The sequence below is a fragment of the Hyalella azteca genome, unplaced genomic scaffold (genome assembly GCF_000764305.2).
Source record: "Hyalella azteca isolate HAZT.00-mixed unplaced genomic scaffold, Hazt_2.0.2 contig17243, whole genome shotgun sequence".
In the NCBI taxonomy this organism is placed as follows: domain Eukaryota; kingdom Metazoa; phylum Arthropoda; class Malacostraca; order Amphipoda; family Hyalellidae; genus Hyalella; species Hyalella azteca.
The window spans coordinates 279,767-294,813 of record NW_025947034.1 but is presented as its reverse complement, the minus strand read 5'-3'; the positions used below and the strand labels follow the sequence as shown (position 1 = coordinate 294,813).

The 15,047-nt window shown below is 43.4% G+C and overlaps 1 protein-coding gene across 1 annotated transcript in view; it reads left to right on the top strand.

The window, feature by feature from the left end:
• The window catches only part of LOC108673728, a 35,651-nt gene that overhangs the window by 16,880 nt on the left and 3,724 nt on the right, over positions 1-15,047 (top strand). Inside the window, exons 3-4 of the mRNA XM_018161596.2 lie at positions 11,527-14,026; positions 14,330-14,523. Coding sequence (XP_018017085.1) covers positions 11,527-14,026; positions 14,330-14,523 — 2,694 coding nt within the window. The remainder of the gene's footprint in view (positions 1-11,526; positions 14,027-14,329; positions 14,524-15,047) is intronic.

Genomic DNA, 15,047 nt, shown 5'->3' with positions numbered 1-15,047 from the left:
CGCCGGTATCCGCCAATGTCGCGCCGATGGCCGTCGATGTCGCGCCGATTGCCGTCGATGTCGCGCCGATTGCCGTCGATGCCGCGCCGATTGCCGTCGATGTCGCGCCGATTGCCGTCGATGTTGCGCCGATTGCCGTCGATGTCGCGCCGATGGCCGTCGATGCCGCGCCGGTATCCGCCAATGTCGCGCCGATGGCTGCCAATGCCGCGCCGATGGCCGTCGATGGCGCGGCGATGATCAGCGATCCGCCGCGATGGCGGAAGCGTCCGCCTCCGTAACGGCGCCCGGCGGCGGCGTTATCCGCTATGTTTACCGCCGCTTGTCGGCAGGCACCTAAATCCTGATAGATCCTGTGGGGGTGGTAGATATCCTTGTTTGGTGATAGGATCTCTGGTAAATCATTGTGTGGTGGTGGGTTAGAAATAGTTCGGCACGCAGTTCTGCCGCTGTTTCGTCATTGCAGGCGTTCATTGCATGAGGCCGTTTCGGCGCACTCGCTACGAAGTATCTGATCTGTGTTTTTTTTCAGCGCAGTTTCACCCTGATTCTGCCGAAGTTTCAGCGGCATGTCAGCTCGGTGTCAGCGGCATGTCAGAGGCATGTCAGCTCGGTGCCAGGAGCATGTCAGCTCGGTGTCAGCGGCATGTCCACTCGATGTCAGCGGCATGTCAGCGGCATGTCAGCTCGATGTCAGCGGCATGTCAGCTGGGTATCAGTAGCATGTCAGCTCGACTTCAGCGGCATGTCAGCTCGATGTCAGCTCGATAAGAGTGCGTGCGACGACATTGCCCTGCCTGCAAAGGTCTTGCGCTTTGCCGGCCTTGACTTGGCCATAATCCTGCTCTGAACATGAATCAAGCCGTGTCATCTATAATGAAACAATAGCACCGTTTATCATCCTCTTCATTGATCTCTTCATTTAACCCTCCATTCATCTCTTTATTCAAATCTGCTTCCATTTCTCATTGATCACTTTATTTATCTCTTTATTCCTCTCTTCATTCATCACGTCATTGATCTCATTTGATCACTTCATTGATCTCTTTCATTTAGCCCAAACCAGACACCAAGAGACGGAAGTTGTTAATTAAGTTATCGAAGTCTCACCCTGTCTCAGCGCGCACCCTATAACTTTCAATTACACTGGAGACGATCCGTCACTTTCACTTCCTCAGCCCGCGCTCCCGAGACGAACTACATTGCTTGCTGCTACATGTCGTGTAAAAACGCTACATGTTTAAAAACTTGATACTGATACTGCCATCAGTCACACGCTACACGCACCACTGACATACTACACGCACCAGTGACGCGCTAAACGCACCAGTGACACGCTACACGCACCAGTGACACGCTACACGCACCAGTGACACGCTACATGTACCAGTGACATGCTACATGCACCAGTGACACGCTACACGCACCAGTGACACGCTACACGCACCAGTGACACGCTACACGCACCAGTGACACGCTACACGCACCAGTGACACGCTACACGCACCAGTGACACGCTACACGCACCAGTGACACGCTACACGCACCAGTGACACGCTACACGCACCAGTGACACGCTACACGCACCAGTGACACGCTACACGCACCAGTGACACGCTACACGCACCAGTGACACGCTACACGCACCAGTGACACGCTACACGCACCAGTGACACGCTACACGCACCAGTGACACGCTACACGCACCAGTGACACGCTACACGCACCAGTGACACGCTACACGCACCAGTGACACGCTACACGCACCAGTGACACGCTACACGCACCAGTGACACGCTACACGCACCAGTGACACGCTACACGCACCAGTGACACGCTACACGCACCAGTGACACGCTACACGCACCAGTGACACGCTACACGCACCAGTGACACGCTACACGCACCAGTGACACGCTACACGCACCAGTGACACGCTACACGCACCAGTGACACGCTACACGCACCAGTGACACGCTACACGCACCAGTGACACGCTACACGCACCAGTGACACGCTACACGCACCAGTGACACGCTACACGCACCAGTGACACGCTACACGCACCAGTGACACGCTACACGCACCAGTGACACGCTACACGCACCAGTGACCCCCTGCATGCACCAGTGACACGCTACACGCTGCTTATATAACTTTCACCATACTTTCATTATAATTGTAAATCACAAATCGCAAGTGTTTTCATATCTCATAGATTTTATATCTTAATTAAATATATTAATTAAGATAAGCACGCTGCTGTACATCCCCACATGCCCCAGGGCAGAGTGTGTATACTCAGCAAAATTAATGGGTAATGTTGTGCAAATAAAGACTCACTTCCTTAGCCATAACACGAGCAGAGAGCGGACGTTGTACTGATAAGCCTTCTTTATGGGCCTAACTGAGTCAGGATGACCCGCTTAGGTGAAAAATTTCATCGCTATTTGGACAGTCTTACACTTATATTCTTGAGTGAGTATTTGGGGAACTCAACCAACCATCGCGGGATCATCAGAGGGAGCTCATGGCATCATCAGAGGGAGCTCATGGCATCATCAGAGGGAGCTCATGGCATCATCAGAGGGAGCTCATGGCATCATATGGAGGAACAACGGCTGTAATTTTTTACCGTATCAATCAGATGCCGTCACAATCTCAATCAGTTGTCATGTAATTGTATTTTGCAATCAAAGGCACCGATTCTTATTGGTGACCTCGACGCGCCGCTGATGCTGATCCTTGCTCCCTGTACGAGTCCCCTACTGAAAATCATCCGCGGCGTTTCGAAGGCCGATTAGTCGTCATTAAAAATGACATTTTCATTCTCGCGTAATTGTGGCTTGGGGCGAGTCTTGTGCTGGTCGTAGCGAGCCATGAGTATATCTTTATAGTTCCTACATGTTTCGTGTATGTTTATATATCTAGGTTGGGATATATAAGCCTAGAAATTGATTATCACAATCCTGTCACCGTCACGTACACGTCACTTGCTGGGCAAATCCAGAACCTCTGGACCGACAACATCAAACACACCAAACTCTGAGAACCTCTGCTGGGCAAATCCAGAACCTCTGGATCTGGGAATGGACGGGAAGGCTTCAACTGAGGCTGAACTTTAATTAAAATATTGGGTAGTGTTCGCACCCCCAACTGGATTTAAGAGCTGGCGGTCAACAGGGGCATCGTTGGGCACCGTAAGAAAGTTGAATTGTTTCATTCATTATTTATCTGAAGCGTTTGTCAATAATTGCGTTTATGTTTCATGCATTTTATCTGAGGTGTATTATTTACAATTTTATCTTAATTAAGTTTTTTATAAGCTTGATGAACATTCCTAGATCCAAAAATTATCGCGTACAAATCACCATATTTTATTATGTTTTTAAAATTGATCTTCTGAATGTAGATGGCTAGGTTTTTTATTGATAGAAATTTATTTCTGTCAAAAGTAAAAAGTAATATGATCGCTACCCTCCCGTACTGGATATACATTTTTGTGAAGGCTCTTTATAATCACACTGGCGCGCGGGTGGCGCGTGCCAGAAAATTTTCACTGAAATTTAATTTTTTACAAATAAATATAGTGCTGATTTATAATTGAGTAAAGTACCGGTAACGAATTGGCATCGGTGTAACTTTCATATTTTTTGTTGATCGTTTCCTCGTTTGTCGCACTCACTATTCACTACAAGTTACTCAATATAAGTTAATCTATTTTATTCCTGATGAAATCGGGAAGAATTTTAACCTGGATAATTTGAAGAGGCATCGTATTTTATTACTAAATGTTTTACTTAAGTGATCTTGCCAAGCGACTCGTGTTCCCCATGACCCCGACGGCGGCTCGTGTCCCCCATGACCCCGACGGCGGCTCGTGTCCCCCATGACCCTGACGGCGGCTCGTGTCCCCCATGACCCCGACGACGGCTCGTGTCCCCCATGACCCCGACGACGGCTCGTGTCCCCCATGAACCCGACGGTGGCTCGTGTCCCCCATGACCCCGACGGTGGCTCGTGTCCCCCATGACCCCGACGGTGGCTCGTGTCCTCCATGACCCCGACGGTGGCTCGTGTCCTCCATGACCCCGACAGTGGCTCATCAAATTCACATCACTATTTCTATTTTTCTCCCATTAATATACCAGCTACTTGTGCAAATATTAGTTCCATTCTTATTCATTGTGTATATAATTTATTTCTATTTTGATCTATCTATGAATTAATATATTAAGAAGACTATATAATTAGAGAGAGTTTTCCTCTCTCTTCGCTTGGTCATTGATGTTTTCTGAACAGCTGATGCTATGCCAAAGAATAAACATGAAGACTTGAGATCGTGACTTAGTTAAGACCGAGAAATGTGGTTATTTATATACAAATCTTATGCTATTCTTTGAATGTTTCAATAAATAAACAACAAGTGTAATTTCTTTTATCAAGTAAACATATAATTTACCGATTGACGTTCATAATTCTTGAAGTTCAGAAGTCATTTGATTTATTGCTAATTCTTGGATATTTTATTTAAAATTTTTATCCGTAATCTTCTCATGTTATCCATATCCTTCAAGCGCATACCATTAATAACCGCAATTATATCATCATACTTCTGTGCACGACGCGTGTCTTGACGCACGATGCTATGCTCCGACAGTGGCAGCGTTAAACCATTAATAACATTAACTCTTCTAGTACGAAATTATAATTAATGAGATGATAAACAACTTTCTTGATGCCAAAACTCTTTCGTAATTGATGAAACTGTGCTGAGTAACAGTTAATTTTTGTCACTAGCGATAATACTTGCTAGCCAGTGCAGTCACTTTAGTTACTTGCAAGTACAGTCACTAAGCCAGTAGTGTCAATCGCCATAACAGTCACTTTCCAGTGCAACCACTAGCCAGTACAGTCATGTACAGTGAGCCACAGATGAGTACATTTGCAGTCACTAGCCAGTACAATAACTCACTTTACAGTACAGCCACTAACCAACACAGTAACTTGCCACTACATCTACAACAAACACTAGCCAGATCACTAGTCCTGCTAGTAACACCAGCACCAGCTACAACACCGCCATAAAATTATAGGCGCCGTATCAGCGGCCTCCAAATCTACTATGAGCATCAGCCGATGTTTCGCCCATAATTCTATGCTTATCATGAAAAATATTTTCTGGTAACAGAATCTCTCTGTTCACATTGAAACGTTAGGCCATATGGCGTATTTAAGGCTTTATTGAAATTAAAATAAAGTTAATTCAATTTGTACATACATTATTTTATCAATAAATTAATATGATTCTTTGTAACCAAATTATAAAATCAATTACAAAAGCAGCTTACAAAACGTGTGCGTCAAATTTATGCCATTGAAAGGTTGCTTGTCATGGCCACTACAAGTGCATCCATTTGACCCATGTTATGTGACTCATTTGACCCACTTTTTGTGTATATTTTGACCCACGTTTCTTTATATTTGTGTAGCTTATTGCTTCAGTCTCATTATGATAGTGAGGCATATTATACAAAGTAGTTTGTACAGTTCACAGCGTGTACATATATAGTACATTAGTTTGTATATAGTTCACTGGCAGCCTATTTAGTTAACCATCACATATGTGTTGAAAATGTGTATAATTGTGAAATGATTTCTCAGGTTAATTCTATCAACAATATTATCTTGTCTCTGTTGTATAGCTTGTCTTATGGTTATCCGTAACCCATTAATCTGTGATTCGAAATAATTTTTTTTTGTATCTGGAGTCTAGATGATTATATCTGTAAATGATTTACATGAATAAGCTTCAATTCAGTCCATGGGGTTATATCTATGGGGTTCCTTCTTCAAAGCCCCAAATTCGTGCAAAATTTGTCTAATCGGTTCATAATCTTAACATCTGGCCAATAATTTGTTATTAACAATCGTTATATCGTGATTTTAAATGTAATTCTTCACATTTCTGTCATGCAATATCCATGAACTTGTATTCAGAACAATGAATGTCATTGTATTTATGATCCTGCTGCATTCAGAAAAATGAATGTGTTATATTGTCACAATCATGACACATTTTCTGCTCGTAGCACAGATCCGTCTATTTGCCGGGCCTAACTGTGTCAGGATGACCCACTCGTGTGGATAAAGCGAAATTTTTTTAATTTAATAGAAGTATAGTGAAATAATCTACTTAAATTGGTCGGAATGATGAGAAATGATAAGTAATAAATGACGAATGATGACTCGGCAGGTACGATGATACGGGCTACTTAGTAGGATAATTGCTGCGGCTCATTAGGTATCATTATCTTATATTTATCAAGATATTAAGTATTTCATGTTCGTCGTAGTTTATACAAATATATACCGGATATAGACTAAGTCAATCATTCCTATTATTGAAGCGATGAGTTTAACCCAGAGCTTCTGTGTTGACTTTTATTGCATAATTTGTGTTGAATTCTTGTCTGTTGTGTAACGCAAAATTTAATCTTAATTGGTTATGTATTTATTTTCCATCTATAGAATATTTTACGCAGGCATAATCTCGCAACACTTCTAGTTTTGAATGTAAACTTGTTTGATCTTACATATTTCGGTAAATTTTTGATTAAATTTCCTGTGGAGGAGCGACTCGTTTTCTATTAATTATATTATTTGAATTGTTGATAGGAAGTTGTTCATAAATTCCTAAGCAAATAATCAACAAACATTTTGATAATAAAAATTAATCTAATGCAATATTCCTAGTGTGGGCTGATGGCTGGCACTGTTTGTGCGCAGAAAAATGAGTGGCTTATATTGTCCAAATAGCGAAACGTGTACATTTTCTTAGGGACTTGCCCCTGATATGTCCTGTTGCCTGACCATGAAGGATGAAGGTCAAATGAAGGTCTTTATGAAAAAAATGAAATGAAAAGGTCTTTATGAAGGATGGCCCACATAAAGGCAACAACTGCATCGCTATATGGACAACGCCTCACTCATTTTTTTCTGAGTGTAACACACTAAACGTGCATCAAGCCAAAGACATTTCCTCTTCGATGGTAAGTCGGTAACAGCATTCCTTCTCTCTTAGAATAAAGGGCATTAAGCCGTTATATGCTTCATGCCTTTCTATACCCTAATTATCGGTGTCAATAATCTTCTTGAAAAATATAGCGGAGAAAAAAAATATATCGTCTTGAAAAATATTGCCTTGCTGCTCATTACAAGTAGAAGTTTTTAATTCAAATTTGATTCATTCAAATATCAGTCGAGTTGATATAATATTAGCTCTTTTTTCTGACCGTTAAAAGATTAAAAAAATTCATCATACGACCAGCGTTCAGCCGAGCATATTTCCATTTACTAGCGCTGCTGATAAAACAACACTAGTAGTCTAACTTTGAGCCTCGCGAACTCTGAGAACCCCGCGAACTCTGAGAACCCTGCGAACTCTGAGAACCCCGCGAACTCTGAGAACCCCGCGAACTCTGTGAACCTCGCGAACTCTGTGAACCCCGCGAACTCTGAGAACCCCACGAACTCTAAGAACCCCGCGAACTCTGAGAACCCCGCGAATTCTGAAAATCTCGCGGACTCTGATGAGAACCTCACGAACTCTGAGAACCCCGTGAAAGCTGAGAAACCCGCGAACTCTGAGAACCCCGCGAACTCTGAGAACCCCGCGAACTCTGAGAACCCAGGTAATTCCTAAGTATCTATTCAGGCAAATAAGTTGGTCATATTATTCAAGCAGTGACACACTTTGTGCGTAGCATTGATACACCTTCTTGTCGCCCAACTGGATCAGAATGACTCACAAAAAGGCCAAATGTGCATCGCTACCTGGACAGTCTCACTTTTATCTCTGAGTGTCAAGGTGGAAGATAAGTTACGCCTTTATGACCAGAATGGCACAAAATTAGACTTCAGATTTTTGGTTCCGCCTCTTTGCAACTTTGACATGGCAGCTCGAAATTAGGCAGTTCATTTCGAGTTAGTTCCAAACATCATCTCAAGATACTCAATGAAATGAGTGAGACGGTGTCCAAATAACGATGTACTTTTTCCCCTTGTATGTGTCATGTTGACCCAGATTGCCCTGGCAAAAGGACGTATCAGTGCCACGTATAGAAGTGTGTCATTATTTAGACAATATGACCTATTCATCTCTGTGAGTGGCGTCGTCGCCGAAAGCTAAGCACCAGTCTTGCGTTTCGTTACACGAAAACGATCAATCTTTCATAAATGGAAAATTCAAAATACCGCAAAATTCATTCATGTGAATTAATTCAAGTTCCAGTTGTCACTCAATGTGCTAACGTACTTTGAAGATAAGACATATCTGAATAAAAAAATTTGTATTTGGTGTATGCTTTAAACAGAGTATAAGGAAGAACAGAAGGAGATTCGGAAGCTGAAATAGGATTCAAGTAATCAAGAATTATTTAGCGAACTATAATTATTGCTGGTGTTAAAGTCAAACACGAATATAATACCAGCAACACCACATCATTCAGCAACGTCACATAAACCAGCAACACCACATCACCCAGCCACACCACATCACTCAAACTCATGTTTGAGTGATTTGAAGGAATTTTGTTAGATGACTCAAAGCTGCAGAGACACTCTTCAAATTAATAAAACTGAGGCTTGTGCAGAGAAGGCTTAATTAACATCTCGAAGTCCTTGCATACTCAGGGTTCACAATGGAGACACCTCTATGGAATATAATATACAAGTGTTTTTGCAATGACACACAAAGTTATTAATAAAAATACGCAGACAGAATATAATAAAAGTGTCGTTGTCATGATACATACTCTGAGCTAGCAATAGAGGCCCGTATAAACGGTATATAATATATGAGTGACAGGACTATGAGCTATCAAGCACGATACGATAGCGCGGCTATCGGTATCAGTCATGCCGGTCAATTGACGTGATAAGGACGCTTGATCGACGGCTGACGTGGCGACGTAGCATGGGAACGTCGAACATCGTGGCTGACATGGCGACGTAGCTTGGGAACGTCGTGGCTGACATGGCGACGTAGCATGGGAACGTCGTGACTGACATGGCGACGTAGCATGAGAACGTCGTGTTCACGTATGTACACGTCACCGTCACGTACACGTCACCGTCACGTACACGTCACCGTCACGTACACGTCACCGTCACGTACACGTCACCGTCACGTTCACGTCACCGTCACGTACACGCCACCGTCACGCACACGTTATCGTCACGTACACGTCAGTATCTGAAGCAATTGGGAGTGTGGGAAATCCTACGTCAGGATCTCCGTAGTCGAGGTGAAGGACAGCAACGCCTGCACCTCAAACCGCGAGACGAAAGCTCAATGAAAAACGGAAGCATCCGTTCGTAAAACATCGAGCCTTGTCACTCCCTGCCGCAGGTTCTTTGCAACCAATTCTTGCTTGTTCAAGGTAATTGCTGACGGGAAACAATCAAGTGGTAACAGTTATCATGGTTGTGAAATTCAACGATTGTTTAAGACTTAAAATAGGATTAAAAATTTCACGGACAATCGAGTTCGAAATTTTTAATATTTTCTGGTGGCTGGCTTAGATACCTATAGTTTATTGTTAAGATTAAGACCAAATTATAACAGTCTCTTTTCTTTCAGTAGATTAAATTAGTGCCATGCATTCATGTCGTAAACGATCACTTATATGTCATGCAGTCCAGCGAGCCTAATGAATGTCATCTTATGATCAAACGAACAGCAATACGACCTTAAGAACGGAACGGAATTTTTTTATAGATGTTTAGTTACTGACTTCTATTGCTAATAAGTGATCATCACGAAAAAAGTTTAACTTGAAGACCAAAACATCCATATTGTTACAGAACCCATCTTCATTGCTAGGATTCAACGAGTGTTTTCTGGTCCATTAAGTGGGATAAGTTCGAGGGAGGCATGGAGATGATTTATTGGTTGACGTTTTTCTGTTCGCTGTGGTGCTGCGACTTCCGAATAATTGTAACTTAGAGCTCTCTATATATCACATGAAACACAAAAAAGTAGAACGTTATAAAAACGTTTATAAAGCAACAGAGTAACGCAGCAGTCTAGCCTCAAATAGTGGCGGATGAACGGAACAGAGCAGCGGCGTTTGATTATAAAAGTTACGTGGATCGCGTCGACTGCTAATTATGTCTAGTTCCAATGAAGTCGTAATTGTGCGTGCTAATTTTGAGAAAATTACATCACCTGTCCTACGATGCCGATCTGACTTTCTTTTACTATATTATGGCGACAAATATTCTTGTATGAGAACATCCGTATTATTTATTCTTTTATTATCCGTAAAATACAGATCCATTTTTCATTTTAGGCATAAATATTATTTCTCCACAGGCGCCACACGCAAATTAAGTCACCGTGTAACAGTTGCACCAACACAATGACGGTTTTCAGGCGAGTAAAAACGGGAAAAAACTGCTCTTCTTGTCGGCAGTGATGATGTCGGAGGACGGGGAAGGATGGCCGCTCATAAACCGGCGATGAGTTTCCATACAAGGTCTTGGAGGGTCAAATAGACTGCTGCTTCTTGTGTGACGACCTCAACCTTTGGCTTTTGATCTGCAGCGTGATCTTGAGAGTGATTAGTGATCTAACGGGTTGATTTGCTGCGTGATCTTGAGAGTGATTAGTGATCTAACGGGTTGATCTGCAGCGTGATCTTGAGAGTGATTAGTGATCTAACGGGTTGATTTGCTGCGTGATCTTGAGAGTGATTAGTGATCTAACGGGTTGATCTGCAGCGTGATCTTGAGAGTGATTAGTGATCTAACGGGTTGATTTGCTGCGTGATCTTGAGAGTGATTAGTGATCTAACGGGCTGATCTGCAGCGTGAATATCTCGCACTGCTCCCCCAATATACCCAGTCTAACGACCGCTCATAAATTTCATGTAATGCCTTCACATGACACGATGCAGCGTTCCTTGAAGTTCCCTTCGAAGATGTGGTTGCCTGCTTAGCTTTACCTCAAGACGGCCCAGGAAATTATAACGAACTGAATTATTCCACGTATCGCTGTAAAGTAGTGAGGATATGAATATTTACATTTATGGTTATGTATAATAATTACCTTCACATTATTATGTTTCTCTCATAAGGCTGGAGATTAGGCAAGTTTAGAAATGTTTAATGCGAGTTTAACCGGAAACCGACCGTCCCGTCTTGCGATGCCTAATATGATTGATGCCGTTATTTTTAAGTGTTATTTTACTGCTGCGGATGCAAGGCATGCGGATGAAGCGTTGATGATATTAACGACGTCGATAGCCACTATAACTGAGAACATTTGAAATGTGTTTTGTAATGGAAAATACGATAATAGCTTGCTGTATTTGAGGCGCTGATGAAGGAGTCTTGCCAGTAGCAACGTGCAGGAATGACGTCATCCCACCAGATAATTATATACGGTTTAAATTCACCATTTTAAAAGCATATTGAATAATTTGATGTTTCAATGATTTCATCGAAATTGTTTATTTTCAGTGTTGGCGCTTGTGGTGCTAGTGGCAGTGGTCTCTGGGACGCCCCTGCCCCCTACCACCGTCCCCCCTTATAGGGGTCCCACCCCCCTGAGGGCCATCGAGCCGGGGGCCCTGCCCCCCACCACCATCCCCCCACACGGAGAGCCCACCCCCCTGAGGACCATCGAGCTGGGGACCCCTCGACCTGAGGTGCCAGCGACGCGGGGCCCTGATGCCAGTGGCATCTTTGTTGTCAAGGATCTGTTCACTTCACAAACCCAAGAAGACGGCGATTATCATCAAAAGACTACCTATATAGATAATTTTAATCAAGATAACATCAGTCAACTACCGACAAAACAGCGCGAGATCTCGCCCTCAAGCTTGGGTGTGAGAAATGGAGGGAGAAATCAGCGGGGGCTTGATTCCAGTTCCATTATCGAACAAAATTACAGCAAAAGCTCTGAGCATTTACAGGACCTAATTCCATTTGCCCAAACTAAAGTAACTCATCAGGTGAGTCATGTGATTGCTGAGGTGAGTGAGGTAGGGCCAAGTCGATCCACTTTACCTCTCCCAACAGTCATCATGGAGGCCACCCAGCCAATACCTGTCGTTGTTAAGAACACGAAAACTACTCCTTTATCTCCAGTCTTTCAGCCTCGAATATCCGTTGATGGTCGGCCTCTGCCGGAGAAGAAAAGTTATGACATCGACGACGAAAGAAGACCAATACCGACGGTTATGCCTGCGGATCCAACGGGAGAGGAAACTGCATCCCTCAAGGTGGTCAGTGGTTATTCTTCGATGGCTTTTGGACCAAACCAGCAGAGCAATACTGATGATCCTTACTTGGCTGACGACCATGTCACTGCCTCGCTGCCGTCACGAGTAAACACTCAAACCAGTGCAAAAAATGAGAGCAACTCATTAAAGAGTTCGCATTCAATCATAGATAAGTCACATTTGTCGAAGAGAAAATCTGATCTCAAAGATCCCTTCTCTGATCCTCAGAAAGAATCAGAGCCAGAAGATGAAACTAACGACACGATTTTGGATCTGGTGGGGGACGAACGTGTTATTGAATCCTTGATTTCAAAGCCTCCGGTTGATGTTAGGAATAATACAGAAGCATACCGGTACATTCCATCTACCACACCGTCATCAACGTCGACCACCAACACCGAGGTTCATTCGTCTTCCAAAATTAGCGAGCGTGGAAATGTGCAAACAATAGGGAAATTTGGTACGACGGCTCCTAGTTTAGAGAAAAAAGCAAGTCTGGTTCTTCACGAGAATCCCTTCAAGAGAGAGGCCGTTGACAAGCCCTTGAATAACGTGGGTATCTCAGATGCTTTATCCTATGCCGATTATGAAAAAGAAGATGTAAACCTGTTTTCTTTTGATCCACCTAGTAGGGATCCAAGAATTTATATCGACTATAGTGAAATTGAGGCAGAATTGGCTAAACAGAAAAAAGGCCACGGCAAACTTTCCAAACCGCTTTCAAGGCTCACCGAGATTGAGCCCTATACACAAGAACCTCCAGTATCGAACAAGCTGAAGAAACACAACGAAACTGCAGGAACCTACGAAACTGTTATATTTGATGGAGATGTAGCGAAACCAGTCAAAATTCCTGTGAGTCATCCTATCGCAGAGAAAAATAATCCTATTATCCGTGATTCTATTCTAAAAATAAATAAGACAAACGTCGTGGAAAATAACAATAATGAAGTTAAAAACGATGAAATCAAATTATTCACGCCTAATGGTGATCCTGTTCAAACACCTGCAACTTTAGATACATCAGATTTAACAATGAAGGAGAAGTTTAACCGAACAATTTTGAAAGAAATTGCTTCAAAGGCTGATGGTGACGACGAAACACTGTCGTCGCTGCCATCATTGACGAATAAAAACATTGAAGACATTCCCCAAGAAGGACATAGCATTATGGCATCTCGCACGGGACTCGAGATGCCAGTGGAAAATCCTTTTCTTCGTACGGGTGCAGCGCAGTCAACTTCTACTGAGGCGCAAGACGTGGCTTTGCTTCAAAGGAGCTTAGACTTGGAGGAGGAATCCACGAATACCGAGCGAGCAGAAACAGGCGATGACGATTTATTAGAACCAGATCCGCAGCCAGAAATAAATTCTGAGACTAACTCGGCGAGCCTTAACCCCCAACCCTCAATTTCTAGTCCGAATACCAAACTAATCTCCCCGAGTCTATCCCCATCCCCAATCAATGAATCAGAAGTACCTGAACCCCCATTCGCTGAAACCACAGCCGATTCGGAGCCTGCAGTATCGGACTTCAATGAATCCCTAGGTCCAGATTCACCTGACCTCATTCAAGATACGGGATCCCCTGACTTGGCGGATCCCCGATCATCAGGCAGTCATCCCGAGATCTCCTCATCGTCGGAGGAAGACCTCGTCTCGCCGCCCAGCGCCGCCGCCGTGGCGGAGGCGGCGGTCCTCACTCACTCGTCGGTGGATCGCTCCAAGGATGCCAGGTTAATTGTGATGCCAATGATATATCCTTATTTATTTAAACTCAAATGATTTATGAATCGTATAAATGTTGCATTTGCACGATTCAAACCTTGCATATAATGACATGTGTAACATGCCGGCATTACACACCGTATTATTGATACATTGCCGGCGTAAGCACACATTTCCGACATTAATGTGAGGGTTGGCTGGCGTTGAAACCCTCAGTGTTTTCGGTACTTTGTGTTTACATTCCTCAGAGATGCTCATATATCCCACACACGTAACACTGCCGACGTACCGTAACACTGCCGACATTACAGGTCGCTGGACTCCCGACTGACAGCCGACAAGCAGATCCACGCCATACAGGCGCCGTCGGCCTCACCCGACGTGGCCAGCGGCGGTCCCAAATTGTCGGGCGGCGTTTCGGCGGCCAGAGCGGAGGTCGACCTCGGCGTCGGCGTTGTGGCGGCCATCATCAGTGGCGTGGTAGTAGCCGTGCTGCTAATAGTCGGTAAGACATAGTCATATGCTAAGACATAGTCATACAGTCAATAGACATAGTGTGCTGAAATAGTCGGTAAGATATTAACCATTTCAGTAACTATGGGAATAAGCGACAGATTTTCGCTTAGCTCCCACATGAAGCGTAAAACTTTCAAATTCACAAATACAAAGATTTCGACAAAATATATAAATTCGAGATCGTTTTATTTGACGCTAGTTATTGAACTACAGCATGAAATCGTCGCCGTCTGGACCTAATGATAGAGCCTATCAAAAAAGCTGTGACTAGCCAATATCATAAAAAGATAAATAAAATTATTGCCTACTACCTATCGCTAGCTTACTAATACAATAAATTGTTGGAAGTGGTTAAATTCTGTCACCTGTTTATGAGTTTTAATAGCTTAATTCTTGATTCTGAACTCGGTAAATCCAATTAACGATGAGGCCAATATTCAGATGAGCTGGCCTCATATATGCACCCTTAGTACCTACTACTTACTGAACTTATTGTCTCTCATAAAATAGAAC